Genomic DNA, 22,522 nt, shown 5'->3' with positions numbered 1-22,522 from the left:
GGCTTGCTATTTATCTTGCCCTGTAAAATATACACATGCTGGAGTAAGGATACAAAAGTGTTACATAAATTACATTCAGTGTTTACACAGACATCTACTGGAGCTATGCAAACAGCGAGTTTGGAAAGATTGTGAATAGTGTCAGACATGATTAAAAAACATTTCTAATTGATACAACATAAGATTAATGACCAACTGCTTGTAAGAGGATAAGGTATTAATTGATGTGAAATTGCACTGCACTGGGAATAGGAAATTCGATTTTAGACCTATGGTTAAACTGTTGAAAAAAGGGTTGTGACCAGCAACGTACAATACAGGAATCTTGGGAAATGTCAGATCATCATGAAACCCAAACCAGCCAACTGGGACTCTGCAACATTCTAACCCTTGTCTGAGCAATCAAATAAAAACACTGCAGCCTTTTGTAGTGTAATCCCATGGGTATATTGAAACCATATTTACATACCGATACTGTCAGTAAATGAAAGTCACTCTGTCTCTTTGGAATATTTATTTCCTTTTTTGGGTCACTCTGTGTGAGTCTTCACAGTTGAAGTGTACATGTGTGTAGGAGGGATCAAATCCCATTCTCCACAATGCTCTGTTCAAATATTCCTTTTGGACCACAAGGACACCCTCTTGATCTGATGGTAAAAACTGGGTTTTAGCTGGCCAAACTATAGTATGATTCCTACTGTGCTCTGTACTGTGTTACTCTACCAAATTGGAAAAGACCATGCTGGCCTGTGAATGACCCTCACCACCCACTGAACAAAGTTTAATAATGTCAGCCATAGCACAACTGAATGTGAGAATAGAGGGAGGAAGATGCCGTCTGTTATTGATTCACACTCCTGAAACCTCCACCTGGAGGTTATATCGACAAGATAAAACCACCAGGACATCTTTCAGGTCTGTTATAGTGTAACTCACCACCACCTACTAGATTTAACCCTCGTGCTGCCTTCGGGTCACATGACCCAAAGGTTCATGACGAACCATCGTTGTGTTTACCCAATTTTACCCAATACAAAAACAAATAAAAATAATTTTCTTTTAACCTTCGCAATGTGGGGGGTCTGAGACAGCCCAACGGTTAAAAGAAAATGCTTCACTTTGTTTTTGTATGCGGTAAAGTTGTCGCAATACGACGGTGGGTCACAATGACTGATGGGTCAGAACGACCGGAAGAGAACACAAGGGTTAAAGGCCTGTTGCCTCTATGTGTCTCCCTATCTTCGCTTAAGACTGCATGCAAATGGGAACGTTTACAGATATACACACACAACACAACCTCGAATAAACGTTGAGCCTAATCAGTTCACTTTACCCCAGATCATGTCAAGCTGACTCATTGCAACGATACATTTCTCATATTGTGAAAGTGTCGAATGTGCCGTTCCGACAGAATGCTATCTTCTACACGTGGTATGGCTGTCTTCACCTGACAGCCCGAGGCCACCCATACAGGTTTCATCAAAACATTTTTACTGCTACCGTGCCGAGACCCTTGCAGAGATACCTTCTAATTTACTACTACTACAAAAAATTCTTCATTCCACCTTGCGTCATGTTACAGTTTTAGTGCTTCCCTGTGAACCATGGGTAGATGTATCCCAGGGGCATATACGTGGAATTATCCAGCTCCCCCCAAACCCTCAACTCAACCATTAGTTAAGAAAACACAATGTTTGCACACGACCGGTGTATTACCCACATTCCTGTACAGAAAAGAAATGAGCTCTACCTCCCACAACTGAGTTTATGAGTGACTGTAACCGTACTGGTGGTCGGCCATGAAGCCCTCACCTACCGCTCTGTAATAGCTCTATAAGCATAGTTGTTCCAGTACAATATAACCTTTTAAATACATTTTCACTGTCAACTGAATGCGTTGTTATACTCTACTTTGTTTTAATGGAAAACTTTCAAATGAAAATGTGAGGTATTGATTGGGCCATCAGTGATGCGTTTTCCTCAGGAACAGTGCCAGATAATGATTTGTCATCTAGAAAAGGTTTCAACATTGAACTGACTGTTCCAAGTTCCTGTATGAATTCAGGGAGGAAGTGTTAACTGCCTCTAATGACTCTGCCATTACGAGCCATCCGGTTGTTCTGTGGTCTCATCTGCTCCACAGGGCGGCTTGTTGTAACGACAGTCTGATTTCACGTCATCTCTGCCGACTGCATTCAGTCCAGACTTAAGGAGGGACTTCAGGGGTAATAACTGCTTCTACTTTGCAGATCACCACCACCGCCAGCACACCTAGAACCAGCCTCAGCTCCAGTTTCACTTCAAAAATTTTCAGCAGCCTCGACATATGCCTCTATATATTGTAGTAATGTGAGACGTTTGCTGTTTATTTCGAGACAAACATACCAGTGAAGATATGCCCAACCTTGACATTCACACTGATATGACGCTGCCTGGCAGTTTTCAAATGTTCCTGTTCATCCAGAGTTTGCCAATGTTTCAATTGATTCAGATGTTTTCTGTTTTCACTTCAATTGCAAATACCATTACATGTCAACTTAGATCTGCCGATCATTTCTGTCTTTAAAAGACTATTGGTTGCTATAGTGCTGATGAAGTGTTGCACAATGTGGTCTGAGGGTTATTTCTGATGTTGGTGAGAATTCTGGGTTCACCCTGAGGAGAGTGGGCCAGCTGTTTCTTCACAGCATTGTCTCTGTGTTTGCTTATTTACCGCCGATCGGTGTTGACACACCACAATGTTAAGAATGCGCAAGTCAGACAAAAAAAGGTTGTGTTTGTTCCCACCCAGGAGAATTTATGGTAGTGTTTGATGTTATTCATCCTAACTGTAATTGAAATCTTAAAAAAAGCAAAAAGGAATAGCAGTTTGAGAACAGAATCTCAGCTGTTTACCCAACCCTACCAATGTTCATTCACTCCAATGTTCAGATTTTTCTTGGCTGGCTCTCACCACTAAATCCAAAGCTTTCTCCAGTTGCTGTAAGCACTACTCCTCCTGGTAAAGTGATTAATACCCTCTTAACTCTGCTACTGTACGAGGAAACATATCCCCCCAAAAACGTTCATAAAGCTGGACCAGTGTTTGGACCGGGAACTGAGAAGAAGGGGTGGGACAGACCTGAGAGAAAGAAGTGGTGGAGTGGGACATGTTGATGCTGAAGAATGGGATTAACTCCAGTCCATGAAGAGAGAATGTCTCTCATTATCTCTCTCCGCTTATATTCCATTTTTGAGAAGGAAAGGAGACACTCCCAACCTGCCCACCGTCCGTAGGCCTTTTGACTAAGGGATTTGCTTCTGGAAAGAGAAAGAGAGAGAGGGAGAGAAAGAGAGAGAGAGAGAGAGACAGAGAGAGAGAGAGAGAGAGAGAGAGAGGGAGAGGGAGAGAGAGAGAGGTAGACAGAGAGCTATAGGTGCGGTAAAAGGAATTGGTTGGTTCTCTAGGGGCCCCTGGACCAGAGGATACCCCTGCCTTCAGCTTGTCATCAGGTGTCAGAAAAGAAGAGAGGGGCATATTTCCAGATCTTCACAGAAGAGAGCACCACAGCGAGCTGCAACCGGTAAGACTAGCTGAGATGTTTATATAGTTATTTTTGTGTTATTGTTAAAACAATCACTTAAGGAGAGGTTAATTATATGTGAATATACAATCTTCATAATTTATTTTATTGTCTTTCAGAGCATATTACATTATTCTGAATATCTATGTGTACCAGTTATTTTAAATGTTAAATATTCTGACAGTATATGTATGTTTAATGTATATGTCAACTGATTTAACAGTGCATGATATACAAGATGTAAATATCAACGCATGGACACCTTAAGTAGACAGACATCTAAAGTATACATCTGAGCTTTAGGAAAACTACATGGGTTGTTGATATAGTTAGACATTAATACCACCAGTCTTGTCTCCTCATTTATTTACTTAAACCCTAACACTGTATTTCCCTTGGTGCCAGTGCACTGCACCGGTATTCTCTCACTTCACACACATTTATAACAAACTCAGATCCGGCCACAGGGCAGTGTTAGGTGCCAAAGTGACCTGATGCACAGCCAAGTATGTATGGGGCCAAGTCATCACTGTCAATCAAGGGTATTGAAAACTATTAGTGGACTAAAGGCATTCTGTTCAGAGGTGTCACAATTGACTGATGAGAGAGATCATGCCTTGCCGTCCAGCAGGTTGTGCATGGTGTTTAGAAGTTGTGGTTTCAATTCCTGATGTGAGCATGTGCTCTCTTAAAAGAGTGCATTCACCCTACAGTTGAACATTTTGGATTCACAGAAGTTGGTGCTGAAATCCTGTCTCCTATTAGTCATGCACAGTACCTGTTATTGTTTCTCAAACTGTACAGCTACTGTTCTGACACAAAAATCAATGAAGCTCAATGAAATCCACACCAGATGTGGAGGCCTTGCCTGGAGCTATATACATGAATGTGCTATGAGAATGTGTGTGTAACACAGGGGAAGGGAATGAAGTGTCTAGAAGACCATGTGTGATTCTTATCAAGTATCCTGATGTTAGGATGGCAGGGTTACTCATCCTATGAGGAAGCCATGAGCGTTTGGGCTCAGACGTGCATAATTGCTTTCAGCTTCTCCTCTTGCGTAAGAGGGAGAGGGATATTCAACCAACGTTGCAAGTTTGCGACCACATTTCAAGCCATGAGAGTGAGCTCTCAGCCCGTGGTGCAAAGCCCCCCCCCCCCCCCAACCCCTCCCTTCCCTCTTGTCAGGCTTCCAGAGCGACACAGTACTTCATATCCCAGGTTTGTTGGTTGGGTCTAGTGCAATTGGTCTTCAAACCTGAAAGAACAGACTGCCTTTTGTCTGTTGTTTAATGGGTCTCTGGAGAGGATGGGGGCATTTGCACACAGCCTGACCTTGCTTTCCTTCCCTCGCCTCTCTACTTGATTCCCTCCATCTTTTCTCTTCCTTCCACCGGTAAATAATTTTGGAGGGAAAATGAGCCCAGAGCCCAGGTTGATTGCATTCACAGTCTTGAAAGTGTCACTGTAAAAGAGGGAAGCTCTGTACTGTGTGACAAGCCCATTCCAAAATTTGCTCCAGATTAGATTAAGGAATTTCTCTGAGATCAACTTCTGTCGTCCTTCCCTGTTTATATCACATTACTGGTTGAACCAATACCAACAGGGGATGCAACTATAGCCTATTGAAAAGCACAAGTGAACCATATGCTGGGAACTTCCCGCTCACATTGGCACATTGGCATCGAAACTTCAGATCATGAAGATCTGAAGACGATAACAGATGATCATAAGATCTGTTACTCCTTCTGGGCTTCTGTGAACCAAATCCACCATTGACTCCAGTGGACTCATTCAGACCGTTTTTATCTCCACATACATAGCCTACCTGCTGCTTTATTCCCAAATGTTTCTCATTAGACCAAGAGGATGTCCAAGGATGATTTGTCATTTTTGGCCTCTAAGCCAGGGCTACCTGTATCAGGACACAGGAGCTGCCTGTTCCTTCCAGCTGGAAGGCTGCTTTGAAATCTCCTCCAAGAGAAACAGAAAACAAGCTATGCACGGCAGACGTCAAATAAAATCCTGCCAGTGAGCTATAAACAGGCTCGTTAGGGATCCATGCTCTACTACTGCTTGCACTGTAATGTGGGTTATTGGAAGGCTGTCATTGACTCTCTCTGGTTGTTGCTCTGGATTTGATGTGCCACTGCCATTTATGTCAGAGTCAAAGGGCCGTTAAGCCAAGACGTAATGTCAAGGTCTCTGTCTGTCCGTCCGTCTGTCCGTCTGTCCGTCTGTCCGTCTGTCCGTCTGTCCGTCTGTCCGTCTGTCCGTCTGTCCGTCTGTCTGTCCGTCTGTCCGTCTGTCCGTCTGTCTGTCTGCTCTGTTCAGGTATTTGTAAACGTATGTATAATTTTTAAACTCCTGCTCTGTGCCCTATATGGGTCGCCATGAAATTTATTTATTTGAGTCGGGAAAGCGACTCTGTGTTTTGGCTGTATCCATTCTATCCATTCAAACAAGCCGTATAGCAACTCGAGGTGCGCGGAAGGTCTTTGGTGGTTCTTTCAGGTCAATTAATGGCATAATGGTGTGTTGGAGATTTGCACATTTTGAATGCACTTGTTGACATTTTAATGTTCTGGCAAGTTCTGTGTCTTTGTCCAGTGGGATGCTGATGTTTCCCTCAGAATATTTTAGATTCTTCATCTGCTTTCCTCCTCTTTGATGCTCATCGGGAAATGTTTTCATTTTGTGTTTTTTCAACTGACAAATTTGTCCTTTAAAGTTCAAAGCTGTGTTAAATAAGTACGCTTGACCAAACAGCCTCCTAAACCAACAGTTAAAATCTTGTGCAACCGTGGCCATTTAAAAAAAAAAACTCTAGCGATTTTGCGTTGTGCGGCATATTCCACGGAACAATCTCAATTCCTTTAAAAGTAACCCAAGTGATACATTAAAGCATGTATGATGGCAGAGAGCTTTTCCCTGTTTTCAGGCATCACAGACTTTCATTTTACAACAGGGCATGCCGGCCCTTAAATTAGATTTTCCACAGACCACACAAGTTCAAACTTCAACCATAAGTTGCCACACAACCAATGTCGAAACAGCTGTATGGCAAAAGCCAAAGTTTCAGTCTGACACACTCTGGTGAACAGGTCAGCTTCTATTAACCACTGAGGTTTGAATTAAACCGTGTCTGAGGAAGGCTTCTCAGAGTTATATATATGGTTTATTATTTTGATAACATATAATTTATCTTTCGAGGGATGTAGGAAGGTTATTGGGCATCACTGTTATTACACATGATGACATCATCTTTTGAAATTAGCCCCTGGAAGGGCTCGTGGTTGGCTGAGGACAGTTAATGGTTTGGAATGAGTTGGTCTCAGTGAAAGTGATGACTCCTGGGTTTCTGCTGTGGAAGAGGAGACATGCTTAAACCATTCCGCTGTTAAAACACAGACTACCCTAATTAATATTTATGAGCCCAATCATGGAAACAATGTAAGTGTCGTGTGGGAATCTCTCAGTTGTGGATATGTAATGTTAATATATTTAATGATGAATGATGAAAATTAAGTAAGTTAAAATAAGTTCAATATCAATCTGTGTCCCACCACATCTAGTGTTGCAATTCATGGTCTAACCAGCTAAGCCCTTTTCTGTCTTGAAAGCAACTGTGTAGACCAAAGGTACAATTCTAAGAATGATCTGTTTATCGAAAGTGTTACCGCAAAGCCTTTGAATGAATATTCCTACTTTCCCCTGCCATCCAGCCATGCCAATTAGACCCCATTGGCTGCTCAGGGCCCTGTTCCTGTTGGGTCTCATGTGCACCCTGCCCCACACATCAGCAGAGGACGCCCCTGCCTCAGCAGTAGAGAAGGGAGTGACCTTCAGCCACATCTACAAGATCGACCTTCCACAGGGCTCTGACTGCAAGCCTGCTGTAGAGGCCCTCCCTTCCCAGGACCAGGCGGCCGGGGCCCTGGAGGGCTCCACCGGCGAGGGGGAGAACGACATTGTGTTCAGGCACAACATACGCCTGCAGACGCCCAAATGTGACTGCGAGGAGTCGGAGAGCTTCAAGTCCTTGCTGTACAGGGTTAATGGGCTGGAGGAGGAGGTGGGCTTCCTAAAGACCCAGTGCTCCCAGGGCTGCTGTGGCAAGGCCGGAGCTGCAGGTAGGGCCTGTCGGTGATGCTGCGAGCCAGTGAAAGCCAGGGTCACTCACTCACTTATTCGCTCACTCACTCAGGACATCCCTCTCACCATCTACCACCCTTCCCCTGACCTTCCCCAGGTGTGGACACAAGCTGCAGCGGTCACGGGACGTACCAGCACGACACGTGTAGCTGTCAGTGTAACCCCGGCTGGGAGGGGCCCGACTGCTCCGTCTCGTCCTGCCCGGACGAGTGCAACGACAACGGCCGCTGCGTGGACGGGAAGTGCGTGTGCCACGCCGGCTACACGGGCCACGACTGCAGCCAGCTGCTGTGCCCGAGCAACTGCAACGACAAGGGCCACTGCGTGGACGGGAAGTGCGTGTGTTTCAGCCACTTCACCGGCGACGACTGCGGCGTCCAGCGCTGCCCCAACGACTGCGTCGGAAATGGACGGTGCGTGGATGGACAGTGTGTCTGCGACGAGGGCTTCTTTGGGGATGACTGTTCTCAAGGTGAGCATCTGGGGGAAGAGTTGTTGTGAAATGTTCTTCGTATGAATCTTCTTCTGCTTGGTCCTTTTTGGTGTGCATACATAAGGCATACAAAACAACATCATATGGAATGACAAGTTGCTTCGAGTCCTGTCTCAGAGCTGGGACATAGTGATCCGCAAAAGTGGAATTCGGAGAATCTCCAGAGCGCTATTTCAGCTCCCATTGCCCACAGGGTTAAAAAGCGTTGTCCACACAAGCGGTTTCGCTCTTGACTTTAAGCACCAGAGACGTTTGTCTGATACGCACAGAAGCAGAAAAACAATCCACTTGACAGCTAAACTCACTTCACCAACACTTCCCACACGTCCAACAGTGACAATAATTGCAGCAGCCTCAGAGCTATTCTCTTCAGCTGTCAATCATTCCACTTAATGGTTTTGACTGTGTATGAGGCCTACTCAGTCTGCTTTGAGCTTGTGGTCTGGGGCACAGTGGCACGTCAGCCATCAACACTACCTGCCTTAGGGGCTCTAGCTGTGTAACTGCTGTAGAATGGAGGCGAGATATATATCTACAGTAGGTACGCGGGAGTCCAACAATAACACAAGCCTCTCAGGAAGAGAGAGGGGAGGAAAGTTCAGTTCCTGCGTAGGAACGAGCTAGATCAAAAGCTGAAAATATAATCAGATGCAACGTTCTTCTGCGTATGTGTCCTTGCAGTTTATCAAAGAGGTAGGGGATGGATATCGAGATTGCGCAAGTGGTGGCAGTTGGGTGAAGGCCTGTTTTAAATTTGCGTGGGGTTTAGATCGCCAAAAAAATTGAAAACAGTTGTTGGGACAAGGATAAATATCAGGAACTTGTGAACATTAGTTTAATTTTATTAAGGAATATTTTGAGAGGTGTTATTGTAGTCTTCTTCACCAAAGGAGTCATGGGATTTCAATGAAATCTTCAAAGACACCAGTTGAATGCTCTGCAGATGCAGTGGATTTGGTCTTGTTTCCATTTAAGGCCTCTGGTTAGGAGATTGGGAGTCTCTCTACCATGGTAGATGATATAGAGAAAACAAGATGGAGTCACTAAAGAGAGGGTCCCCTGTTTTGTTCAGGAAACCCCAACTCATGAAATGGCTGTTGATTCTGAGAAATGCTCACAAGTACAGTAAAAAGTCATAAACGTTTAATCTTCTGAGTCACCCTTTTTATGACAAGTGAACCATGCATGTGCTCTAGCTTACCCTTCTCCTTTTTCAACTCAGAGCAAATCTCTGCCCACTGATTGACAACTTTGTTTCTGTACTCTAACAATGCTTCCTCCACCGTTCTGATATATCATATGGCGTTAGATGGCTGAGCGGTTAGGGAATGGGGCTATTACTCAGAAGGTTGCCGGTTCGATTCACGGCCGTGCATAATGAAGTTGTGTCCTTGGGCAAGGCACTTCACCCTACTTGCCTCAGGGGAATGTCCCTGTACTTGCTGTAATTTGCTTTGGATAAGAGTGTCTGCTAAATGTCTTTGGCTCCAACATGTTTGTCCCACTCTCTTTATGGCGTCCAAACATAATTATATTATGGTAGTAATTTTCTTCTTCAAAATATGCTTCAATGTTATCAATCAGTGTGGACACAAATTTCCACAGTTTTCAGCATTTTCCAGCTTTTAGATGTTAATTTATTCGTCCCCTCAGTCTCACTCAGATGTTATTAAAGGGAAGGGATGTTAATGTGTCAGTGACTCGAGAGAGTGAGAGTGAGAGAGAGAGAGTGAGAGAGAGAGAGAGCGCGCGAGAGAGAGAGAGAGAGAGAGAGAGAGAGAGAGTGCAAGAGAGACAGGAGCAGCCATATTAACTGCTACTGCATGGAAAAGCTCCCGCTGAATTTAAGAAAAACATTGAGCTTCCTGCCTTCACCACAGTGGAACAATGTCCAAACCTGCTGTGCATTCCTTCCTGCTGAAATGTGCTCTTTAGCGCCCATTTTACGTTTACCCAATGTTCAGTTAACGTTTTTTCTCAAAAGATGTAATTCCTCAAATTCAACGACCATCGACTCTCGTCGATGTAATTCTGTGTACCCGCAGGTACAGCTCACGAGTGGAAACTCTCAGATCCAACACTGCTGACTTGCTGTCTTCCAGACTCACGTTGTGTTATTGAAAACCCCCCCAAAACCACCACCACTATTGTATCTGATTCCTATATTTTCCCAAAGTCATGAGTGAAGCTTTCTGGCCAGATATCATACTGTAACCACAGAAAAGTAATATCTTCTCTCGATCCAGCTCATGTTTTTGTAAAAAAAAATACAGTGAATATACCCTCCAAAAAATACTTTTTCAACATCTGTTACGAAACGCTGTTTCGTTCTCTGTGTTGCTTCCAGTTCTCGGTCCTAAGGGCCTACGCCTGGTGCGGCTGACAGACGTGTCCCTGCTGGTGGAGTGGGAGGCAGTGAGGGGAGCGGAGCACTATGTGTTGACCTATCACCCAGAGGGCGACGAAGGTGCCATGGTGACGATTCAGGTGGCAAACACGGAGACCTCCTACCTGATCACTGGCCTGTCGCCGGGGGTTACCTACATCGTAGACGTGTACGCCGTCATCAAGGAGATCCAGAGTGAGGCGGACAGGATACGGGCCACCACAGGTGAGGCGGCGTCACCTGATAATGGTTTGCCAAGCACTTTTTGATTATTCGTCATCACATATGTGTCAACGCAACTGACCAATGAGCAACCTGAGGTACGATGCCTGGGCTTTAAGTGTTTCATGAAATGCTGTTCGAGCTAAGATAATGACATCCGTGTGTCTAATTTGAAGCAAATGAGTTCACAGACATGTAAATGAGAATGGATGTGGGCAAAGAGGGAGTGAGAAAGAGAGAAAGAAAGGCTGACAGACAGAACAGGCATGGCAGGAAGGCAGAGCTTTGGGCCTGTGAGTGTGGTTATCCATGGAAAGCCTCCTCAGAGTCTGGCATTCCTCTCGTGGCACCAGAAACCAGCCCATCATCTGGGCATGACATGCTCACAGCGGGACATTCTCTGGTCACGTCAGATCCTTTAACTTCAAACGCAAAATCCCTGAAAGTCTGAACGGTTTTACCCTGAGAAAGAACACAGTTCATACTGAAACGCCCTTTTGTTTTCATCGGAAATGGGTTTCATCTGTCCTGTAATGTCTGTAATAAAAGGCTCTGAAACAAGCTGTTTTGAAGACAATAACGAGGCAAACATTTTAATGTATTTATTTATTTTACAATTCTGTGATCATTTGCTGTTTCATTCCTTTATTCAATTATTAAGTTATCTCAATAACATTCCATTCATACATCACCCTCCCACCTAACCATCCATCCACCCATCCCTGCCTTCCTCCCACCCTCCTTCCAGAGGTGTCTGGGGTGGATGGTATCCGGGTGCTGGGCCAGACAGAAGACTCTATCGAGGTGGATTGGAAGAACCCTGCGGCCGATCTGGACCACTTCAGGCTGACCCACTCCGACCAAGATGGACAGGAGAAGGAGCAGAACGTCATGAAGAGCCAGGAGGCTCGGACCAAACACACCATCATAGGCCAGTCATCTAAAACCCACTTTACCCACAGTTCACCCTGGCTAACACTGGTCACTCCAGTGCAGAAGCCTAACTGTCTGTGATAGTGTGTAACTGTTTGTTCCAGGTCTGCATCCTGGAACCGAGTACCTGATCACAGTCAAGGCCGTCAAAGGCACCTCTGAGGGCAAAGCGTCCAGCGTGACTGGTGTAACTGGTGAGTAAAGCCGAACCCTTCCTGTATGTGACCCCCTGATGCTATGATTTGAGCCACTGTATATAACACACTGTAAGAAGCCCTTACTCTTGATTATGTTTTTCTGTGGCAATTTTTCTTTATAATTCTCGCCGGCCATCGTGTATGATTGAGAAACACTGACATGACTATACCACTTTGGATTTCTTTAATGTGAGGATGAATTCATTGAAGATATTCCCATTCGTGGCTGTCTTTCCTGCCCACTCGATTCTATTCAGTGCCACACACCCGACTGGATATGTCTGTCTGCAATGAAGTGGCTATCCTTCTGCCAGTTACTTGCTCACTTCCTTTGTTGAACTCTTGTCACTCTTTATATCTTTGAGGTTTGTTCTGGTTATCCTGAGGCCTAAAGCCATGGTTACGTGAAAGGTGCTGCACAAAAGGCTTCTAGGGGAGTTTGGGGGAAATCTCTTGTTGTCTAGCTAGCCATAGTGCTGGTTCAGAATAACTATCAGCTTCTCAGGGCACATCTTATTTCTGTATGGTGTGTTCTGGATGAAATTGTCACACTAACAGAGAAGAATAAGACGAAAAACCATGTGAGCAGATATAAAGAGACCAGCCATTGTGTGTGTGTGTGTGCGTGTGTGTGAGGGCGTGTGAAATGTGGGTATGGTGTGGGTATAAAACGGATCCGCGCCGGTGAGATTTCTCCTCCGACAGATTGCGAATGAGGCTTCATTTAGACAGCCCTGTTCTCTTCTTTCAGCAACTTCTCAATGACACGCATCTCCTCCCCTCTTCTTCCCCATCTCACCTTGCCAACCAGTCGGCTCCAGGCAAGACTGGAAAATAACTTTTCAGTCTCACGTACAGCTAAGGATTTTTCTTAAGAAAGAGTTTATTCCCTTCTGACTGCGTTAAGGGGTTTTATAAAAGGCTTTTCTCTCTTTCTCTCTCTCTCTCTCTCTCTCTCTCTCTCTCTCTCTCTCTTTCGCTCTCTCTCTTTCGCTCTCTCTCTTTCTCTCTCTCTCTCTCTCTCTCTCTCTCTCTCTCTCTCTCTCTCTCTCTCTCTCTCTCTCTCTCTCTCTCTCTCTCACTTTCGCTCTCTCTCTCTCTATGTGTCTCTCTCTCTCTCTTGTGTCTCTGTGTTGGACCTTGAGCGGCCGTGTGTGTTTGTGAGGGTCTGTCACATGTCAGGCTTCAACTTCGCCAAGGACAGCAGGACACAGTGACTGATGAATGATGAATGAACGCTTTGAGATGGAATCGATGGCATCGCTCGTTTCACAGCAACCTGCCAAGGGATTGCAAGGCTCATAAACACCCCAGAGGTCCTACTGATACTGCTGCCTCCGATTCTAATTCAATAAAGCTTGCAGGGGGGGGGGGGGGGGGGGCATAACGAACAGCAGCTGGCTGGACCAAAGGAAGAATGCTAGAGCCTTTATGTGATATGGTCCCTGGACTCATAGGCCTTGTGGAGCTCAGGCTGGCCGTCCTGTTGGCAGCATGGGAGGGAGGAGTCTGAACCAGTCCTGTGCCCTCATCTGTCTTGTAGAGGACTCCAGGTGCTGAAATTACTGATCTGTCCTCTGGCCCTTCACAAAAAGAGTTACGAGCTGCTAATGGTGGTAAGAGTGGACCTGGGGTAAACTGATGTACTCATCGTCTACTTCCACACATACAGTAGGCAGGTACACAGACTGTACGTGGCGTCCGTGTATACAGACACACACACATGAAGTGCTCTCACACATGCATTTACATGCAAGCACGTACGTACACACACACACACACACACCACACCACGCACGCAAGGCCCTTTCCTTTGACATTTCTCAACTCCTCAGGCTCCTTTAACCAACTGTCTACTGTCATTAGACAGGCTAACATGCAAGTGGACCTGCCTGTCTGTTGGTATAGCTGCCTTTTCAGCACTTTGCAAGTAAAGCTCTGATGGATAAGTTGTTTTCCACATGGAAAAGCCACAACTGGTGTTGTGTAGTCTCCACACTCTGCTAGCAGGGCTGGACCTTGAGCTAAATCCATCTGTCACAGGCTACTACACCATGCCTCTGCGCCAGACTGCTTGTCTTTACAGTTTCCTCCACAGAAACACAACCTCTTCACCAAGTGTGAAGTCAGGGAGTCAGGTGGCTGAGCGGTGAGGGAATCGGGCTAGTAATCCGAAGGTTGCCAGTTCGATTCCCGGTCATGCCAACTGACATTGTGTCCTTGGGCAAGGCACTTCACCCTACTTGCGTCGGGGGAATGTCCCTGTACTTACTGTAAGTCGCTCTGGATAAGAGCGTCTGCAAAATGACTAAATGTAAATGTAAGTGTGAATATGTTCAAGCACTAGGTGAGAAAAACAGCTTGATCTCTGCTGCCTGACTCCTATTGATCCAAGCTACTGTATGGCTCCTAAAATAGAAGGAGAGAGAGAGAGAGAGAGAGAGAGAGAGACAGAAAGAGGGGCCGAAAGAGCCAGACAGCAAGAGCAGTTAAAGGATATGTGGGTCCCACCACCCTTCGCTGGACGAGTCATTAATCAGTTTTCATGATGCGGGGAGTTCAGTGACACAGCTCTGACCTTGGCAGAGTCACGAAGGAATAGCCCTAAATGATGATTGCTTTTGCATGTCTTCTCACTTCCTCTCGATTTCTCTCCATCCATCCCCCTCTCTCACTGTGCCTTCCTGCATCCCTTCTTCCTCCCTCACTCTCTCTGTAGATCTCTCTTGTTTTCTCCCACTCTCACTCGCTTTCTCCAGATATTTAAACTTTACCATGACCCTATAGACCACCTACCCCCATGCAACCCAACTCTGGGACACTGACACCCAGGCTTTGTGTAAACCCCTCATGTCTTTCTCTGATATTTAAAGACCCCTGACTTCCCCATGTATGCATTGAGCCTGGGTTGTTTTCTCCGTTGCCCTGCTAGCCCCTGCTGGCCCCTTCTGGATTCTTCTCCTCAGAGGAGGAAAGCTTGGACCATCGAGTCCAGACACTCAGTGTTTGATTGACTTGCTTTGTGGCGCGTTGGTTGGACTAGTTTAAGATCAAGTGGGGAACAAGGGTTCCAATGGGGCTTCTGTAACTTACTGTATATTTATGTTCACAAAAGGATTTTAGCGCCGCCAAAGAAATCACTTCCTGAGTTGCTACCTCAGGCTTCAGAGTGAGAACAGTAGATTAAGTTTTACTGGAGCAGCCATTGTAGACTTATATAATTGATTCTTTCCTCACTTCCCATTATGGCTTTTAGAGTCTTTCTGAAACTTACTAAGTACTTCTTCCTCCTCTTCCTCTTCCCCATCTTCTTCTTGCCCTCCTACCAAACAGATATGGACGCCCCCCCCAACCTGGTCACCAGGGAGGTGACAGAGGACACAGCCAGCGTGTCGTGGGACAGAGTCCAGGCCGACATCGACAGCTACGTGCTGAGCTACAGCTCTGCTGAGGGCTCCAGTGGCGAGATCCCAGTGGGGGCGGACAGCACCTCCTACAGGCTGACCGGCCTCAGGCCTGGAGCCCTCTACACGGTCTTCCTGTGGGCCGTGAAGGGCTCCCGCTCCAGCAGGAAGACCTCCACACAGGCAGAGACAGGTAAAACTGTTCCCCTTGTGGCTGACGTGGAACCGACTCGCTGCTCGCGCTGTTTTGGTTTCACGGCCCCTCAAAGTGTTCCCAGAGGAATCTCTTAGCCTTCTTTGATCTGCGAGGCTTTCGATGAGCAAGCAGGAAGCAGGAGGGGAATTTGAGTCCCGAGCTTCCCTTCTCTCTGGTCTTGTCCGCAAGAGCGAAATCACTTCTTATAAGGGTGGATCGGATGGGTGAGATTATTCCTACCAGGAAAACATTCTTGACGGTGAAAGAATCTGGGATTTAAAGCCAGTATAAAGCCGGTGAAGAGCCCTGAGCTTGTAGATGTCCTCCGTTGTTCACTTAGCATCAATGACAAGAGTAAAGCTGTCGTTAAGCCTGAGAGGTATTTTAACTTAATAGGTGTGGACACCTCTTTGAAAGGAGTTAAGCATGGTTAAACATTGCCCAGAGGTGCAGGTGTTGTTGTGAAAACAAAAGACTAATCTTGTATTCAAGCCCATGCTGACTTCTTTAATTCTACTTAGTTAATAGCCCTGTTGTGTGTTTCCAGTCTCTCTATTCAACAACACGCTCTGCCTTTACGTAATAAGATCCAGCACGGTGAGTGGGCCCCCAGGATAGTCTGGGGCTTTTCAGCAAACTTGGAAAAAAAGGTTAACAATTTGGGTTTCGTGTGTGGGCAGAGATCACGAACCTGGAGGCTGTCACGGTTTCCAACCCAGTTCTCCAGTATAAACCCAAATATCCACCCACAGACCAAGAGGACATCCTGCGTGACACTTCTACTCTACAGTGAACCAGGCAGCAAAACAAAGCTGATGTGTAACAGTATACACACAGGCCTGTGTGGATGAGAGATGAGAGAGGGGAGCAGAGGAACATCCTTAGGTTGAGGTTGGATTCATTTAAACAGATGGCTCAAGTGCAATACCAGTTGCGAGACATGGCCAGGAAACCCAAAGCAGCGAATAGTAAATCTGCTGCTGGCTATCCTGGTGCAATAGATATGACCACTGGAGCGACTGCCTGCACGACAGCAAACTCCTCCCCAGCCAATCCCCCCTGAGGATCCTGAGGAGAATTGTCTGCTCCACTCGGACTGTGGGAATTGATGGATGAGGTGTGTGGGTGTGGTTAAAGGTGGGGGAGACGTGCGCGTGTGTGAGGGCTGTGTTCAAGGGCTGCTGATGCGGGACAGCGATAGCCCGTGTGTTTATTGGCAGCCTGTCGCCGGGCATTCGCAGCGGCGTGCCTGAGTAGGAAAACGAGTGAAACAGACGTTAGTTACACTAACCTGTCTCATAAGTCAAACGGTGGGATTCCCCACGGACAGGAAGCCTCTGAGATAAAGGGAGGGAGAGTAGAGAGAGAGAGAGAGAGAGAGAGAGAGAGAGAGAGAGAGAGAGAGAGAGAGAGAGAGAGAGAGAGAGAGAGAGAGAGAGAGAGAGAGAGAGAGAGAGAGAGAGAGAGAGAGAGAGAAAAAGAGAGGATGGAGGGAGGGAGGGAGGGAGAGAAAGAGGAAGAAAAGGAGAAAGGGAGAGATGGAGAGAAACATGGAGGAGAGGTAGAGCTAGAGAGAGATGGAGAGAAACATGGAGGAAAGGTAGAGCTAGAGAGAGATGGAGAGAAACATGGAGGAGAGGAAGAGCTAGAGAGAGATGGAGAGAAACATGGAGGAGAGGAAGAGATGGAGGGGTGGTCTGTGAGCACTGCTGGGCAGGTGGATTTCTAAGTCAAGGATCCTCTGGAGGAGTGGGTTTCAAAGACAACGAAAGGGAAATCTTGGGGGTGAATTTACATTGCCATTACACTATATGGAACACTTACATCGACTACAGTTGAATCTTACATGTTTCACTCTGTAATATTGCATGATCTCTCTCTCTCTCTCTCTCTCTCTCTCTCTCTCTCTCTCTCTCTCTCTCTATCGATCTATCTATGTCTCTTGCTCCCAACTTTACGTTTCCTATACATCCCTACACCTGTCCTTGTCCAACCCTCAGACCTGGACGCTCCTACTAACCTCTTGACCAGGGAGGTGACAGAGGACACAGCCAGCGTGTCGTGGGACAGAGTCCAGGCCGACATCGACAGCTACGTGCTGAGCTACAGCTCTGCTGAGGGCTCCAGTGGCGAGATCCCAGTGGGGGCGGACAGCACCTCCTACAGGCTGACCGGCCTCAGGCCTGGAGCCCTCTACACGGTCTTCCTGTGGGCCGTGAAGGGCTCCCGCTCCAGCAGGAAGACCTCCACACAGGCAGAGACAGGTCACTACACCGTAACGCAAAAAGAATAAAACTGTCTTCAAACCGAAATCTTTTGGGTTCCGTATTAGATGGTGAACAGGTGACCGACACTCGCCGATCCACCTTTAAGGGACCCGGTCTCGTCAGCTCTCTAACAGGAGCCGGAAAACCATAAACATAGAGGCTGAGTTAGAACTGGAAGCTGTGTGTGTGAGGTGATTCATCTGGGCGGAATGGGAAAAAAGAGTTATGACATTTTGGACTTTACAGGTTGACTTCCACATGTGTGTTATTGATCTGTAAACACTTCTTTGGTTAGAACATGCTGTTTATGAAAGGCGAAACCTCTGGCTGACATCGCTGCCTGTATTGGATCCTTTCGTTGTCTATTTCCGTCCGTAGAGATTGATGCTCCCAAGAATCTGAAGGCTGAGGGAGTCCAGCTGAATGCTGCCACCCTGACCTGGCTGGCCCCCCTGGCCGACATCGAGGGCTACATCCTCACCTACCGGTCGGAGGACGGCACCCTGGAGGTACTGTGCTGTGTGCCATTTAGAAGAGGACATTAGTAGGGAACTGAGAAAAGCATTCTGACCCCTAGTGGTAACAAAATGATTGCGTGTGTGTGTTTGTTTGTTTCTGTGTGTGTGTGGAACACGTGGAGTAGGATTGAGTGTCAGTGCAAACAGTTGTGTGTCTCCTGATTCCTGGGTACAGACAGTGACTTGTGTTGGATCTGTGTCCTGCCGCCAGACTGTGGAGAGGCGTTTGAAGGCCAGCGACAGCAGCTTCGCCCTCGCAGACCTGCAGATGAGCAAGAGCTACACCGTCACCCTGATCGCATACAGAGGAGCCAGGCGCAGCCGAGTGGTGGAGACCATCTTCAAAACAGGTACGCTGCCGCTGGGCCATCCGTCATCAACCTCCCACCCTGTCAATGTTCTGTCCGTGGTGATTGGCTATTTGTCATTCCAGTTTACATTTAGATTTACATTTATGCATTTAGCAGACGCTTTTATTCAAAGCGACTTCCAAGAGAGAGCTTTACAAAAGAGCATAGGTCACTGATCATAACAACGAGATAGCCCCAAACACTGCGAGCAACCAAAACATGAAGCATACATTGTGAAAAAACAAATAAGTGCCAAAGGGAAGAACCATAAGAGCATGCAGTTAAACAAGTTTGATTAGCCTTCTTTCTTTTACCCTACCTGAATTTGTTTGAATCCTCCACACATAACACGTTTATTTTTTAATTTGATGTAAACTTGACTGGACTCATCACCTCACTGCTCTACTTAATTCAGGATATATCTGGATAAAAAACAGGTGTCATGTGACTGGTTGTTCTTCGACCTGATGACCACTGGATGTGTGACCCCTGTGTTGTTTGTTCCTTGTTCCCAGTGGGCCTGATGTACCCCTTCCCCATGGACTGCACCCAGCTCATGAAGAACGGGAACATGAAGAGTGGCATCTACACCATCTACGTCAACAGCGACCAGTCCAAAGCCATGGAGGTCTTCTGTGACATGGATACTGATGGAGGAGGCTGGTTGGTAAGTGGACCCCACTTACTGTGAAACGACTTGATTGGAGTGGAGGTACTTTGCCGAACTGATGAGAACACGATAATGGTGATAGGATAATGGTTCATAATTATCTACTCCATGGATTGAAGAAGTCATTAAAAGTACAGGCAGAGACTGTGAGAAATGTCTCAGATAAAGAAGTCTTCTCTCTATCCATTTGAATACATCTTCATTTGGCACAATGCTAACTAGAAGACCTACATCAGGTGTTGATGACTGACCGTCATCTCTCTGCATTCACCACTGACTGGGACAGAGGTATGAGACATGCAAACTCACAGGCTGTGATGTGTGGACCCTGTCCAGGTGTTGCAGAGACGTAATTCAGGGAAGTTGGACTTTAAGAGGGGCTGGAGACAGTACGTGCCAGGCTTCGGAAACATGACGGATGAGTTCTGGCTGGGTCAGTGTTGGGGATCGATATTTGGATTGCACTGGGGATAACGTAGGGTATATATATGTAATGACTGGATGATTGTTTCATTGTATTATCCTCTCTCTCTCTCCCCCTCTGGATTATGGAAACGCAAACATTTCCTGCAGGTCTTGAAAAGATCTATCAGTTGACCAATACGCCCACACAGTATGCGCTGAGGGTGGACCTAGGGCTGGGCTCAGAGAGGGCCTATGCCGTCTACGACAACTTCAAGATTGCTACGGCCAGGCAGAAGTTCAAACTGACCATCGGCAAATATAGTGGAACAGCAGGTGGGAATGAAACTGAGAACTAGAGCCTTTACATCAGCCTTCATTTTTCTGGCCTTCTCTCTTTCTCTTTGTGTCTCTCTTTGTCTCTCTGTCTCTCTCTCTCTCTTTCTTTCACTGTCTCTCTTTCTCTCGGTCTCTCTCTGTCTTACTAATAATCCATCCTCTATTATTGTCTTGTTCTCTCTGCCTTCCCTCCCCTCTTCATTATTAGGTGTGGTCATTATTACTTTTGTCTCCTAGGCGATGCTATGAACTACCACCAGGGTCGTCCCTTCTCCACAGTGGACTCGGACAATGACATCGCCCTTAGCAACTGTGCACTTGCCCACCATGGAGCCTGGTGGTACAAGAACTGCCACCTCGCCAACCTCAATGGCAGAATGGGCGACAACACCCACAGCAATGTGAGAAAACCCCATTGCACCTCAAATATGTGTCTCACAAGTCTCCTTTTAGAAACACAATATGGAAATGTACTCTAGGATGGATTTTGACTGGAGTCATAAAAACAGGAATGGATTTTGTTTTACCTTGCATTTCCCATGTATGTCATTTTTAAAAACATTGACTGGTTCCAGAACATTTTCTAGGCTATATTTATACATTTCCGTAACTGCAGTAGTAGTCTGGTTGGGATGTGGTGTGAGGTATGTCCAGTAGATGGCAGTAGTGCTGTGATGAGATGCTCTCAGCAGTAGCATGTCAACTTTTAGAGACTTTCATTCATTTCAGGAGGAAAGAACCAGCATGCCCCAGATCCATCACTTCCCATTAAGATAAAAACATTTTCAACAGTTGTAATAAACCTCCAACACACTTATACAGACTTGACTCACTTAAACTTGTTTCTGCAAGGAAATATATATTTTGAGAGGAAATACTGTCTCTTATATTAAATTATAACCTGCCTCTACTTATGACATTCCTGAAATGATTGATATTGTTTTGTTGGTTTTATTCTATCAACTTCTGTACAGAATCATTGCACGCCAGTGTACTAAACTATATCAAAGTTTTTAAAAAGGCAGACATTCTGTAGATGGAACGTTGAAAGTCCAATACCACTGTATTTCTACGAGACTGCCTACTAAATCTTTTTGTCTCTCTCCATCTCCCCAAACTCTTTCTTTTAGGGGGTCAACTGGGAGCCGTGGAAGGGCCACCTCCAGTCTCTGGACTTCACTGAGATGAAGATTAGACCCGCTGGAGCATCCAGGTAGAAGGTGTCGCTCCCACCCAGAGAGAAGAGCAGGGTGACCCAGGGTTAAGAAACCAAACGACATCGACCCAGTACCACTACTAGACCCACTGATGGATAGACCCTTACTGGTCAATGGAAGTCAAAGTTAATGATAATTCTAGTTTTTATTAGACATTTGTTTTACCTAGTGTGTGTGAGGATTGAAGTGTGTGAGGATTGAAGTTAGTGAATGAAATGACAAACCTCATTGAGTACTGTGAGTCATTTCATTTCCTGAATTTTAATTAACTTTCAAGCATTCAAATATATAGTTTTTCATTTGTATTATATTCATAATTGAATCCAGATCCTTGTGTAAACCTCATTTTTCAAACCTGGATGAAGTGGAATCCTGTTAGAAACTTTATACACAGTAGAACATACCCTATTACATAAAGCCCAAAACACTTTGAATAGGATATGTTGTATTATAATTGTTTATTACATATATGGAACAAGTGAAGGGCAACTTTCACCATATAGTCTATATCACAGGCAAAGGAATTTACACACCTAAAGGGGTTGAATGTGTGTTATTTGGGAGTTGTCGGTAAGCTTACCTTACAGGTGTGTATGATTAGTTTGTAAATCACTTCTGTCCTATATAATTATGTTTGCAGGCTGGTTCCACAGCGCATGACTATCTTTACACTCCAAACAGCACCAGGTGCTGGTAGGCTAGGCAGATAGAAACTCCTTTCACAGCTTATTTTAATTTAGATATCCATTTTCAGATGACATACTTAGGAAATGAAAAAATAAATAAATCATCTATACATTTTTATGTCCTCTGCTTGTATTGTATTTTCAAACAAGTATTGTAGTTGTTGTATTATATTCATGCCACAGATTCAGATCAAAATAAAGTCGATGGACATGACTTGGGTTTGTCGGTTTTGGTTCTCACTATTTTAAGATGTGCAGTCGTGGAACAATGTGGTTAACCAACAGCTTAACAGTTTTGGTTCTGCTATTCTTACTGAACCATGTGACACAGTGCTACCTTTGGGGTTAGTTTACCAACTAATCCCTTTCTCATGGGACACTCTGATTTTGCCCTATCAGCACATTGTTGACTACATGCTGACAAATGGGAGCAGAGGTCCTTCTTCCCATGCTGGAACGATGGTACGGCAAGGCCCTCTCCACCCCGTGTTAAGCAACACCCTCTGAGGGATTGTCGCAACAGT

General features: G+C 45.7%; 1 protein-coding gene across 1 annotated transcript; it reads left to right on the top strand.

Annotated features, from left to right (window-relative positions):
* Nucleotides 1-3,234: 3,234 nt before the first annotated feature.
* Nucleotides 3,235-22,110, top strand: tnn (tenascin N). Its single transcript, XM_067253780.1, has 15 exons — nucleotides 3,235-3,563; nucleotides 7,289-7,696; nucleotides 7,816-8,190; nucleotides 10,559-10,822; nucleotides 11,568-11,750; nucleotides 11,857-11,946; nucleotides 15,283-15,546; nucleotides 17,550-17,813; nucleotides 18,195-18,325; nucleotides 18,546-18,684; nucleotides 19,200-19,351; nucleotides 19,691-19,787; nucleotides 19,928-20,092; nucleotides 20,333-20,496; nucleotides 21,226-22,110. Exons 2-15 carry the CDS (start codon nucleotides 7,291-7,293, stop codon nucleotides 21,310-21,312), a joined length of 2,781 nt encoding a protein of 926 aa, XP_067109881.1. The 5' UTR covers nucleotides 3,235-3,563; nucleotides 7,289-7,290; the 3' UTR covers nucleotides 21,313-22,110.
* Nucleotides 22,111-22,522: the final 412 nt, after the last annotated feature.

The sequence above is a fragment of the Osmerus mordax genome, chromosome 16 (genome assembly GCF_038355195.1).
Source record: "Osmerus mordax isolate fOsmMor3 chromosome 16, fOsmMor3.pri, whole genome shotgun sequence".
Lineage (NCBI taxonomy): Eukaryota > Metazoa > Chordata > Actinopteri > Osmeriformes > Osmeridae > Osmerus > Osmerus mordax.
Note: the sequence above shows the minus strand (reverse complement) of the source record. Positions and strands in the feature narration are given on the sequence as shown.

Excerpts from the sequence above, each read along its gene's own strand:
- tnn (XM_067253780.1), top strand. The coding sequence starts at position 7,291 with ATGCCAATTAGACCCCATTGGCTGCTCAGGGCCCTGTTCCTGTTGGGT. Across the intron at positions 19,788-19,927 it reads GACGGATGAGTTCTGGCTGG|GTCTTGAAAAGATCTATCAG; the intron begins GTCAGTGTTGGG and ends CATTTCCTGCAG. Across the intron at positions 20,093-20,332 it reads CAAATATAGTGGAACAGCAG|GCGATGCTATGAACTACCAC; the intron begins GTGGGAATGAAA and ends TTTGTCTCCTAG.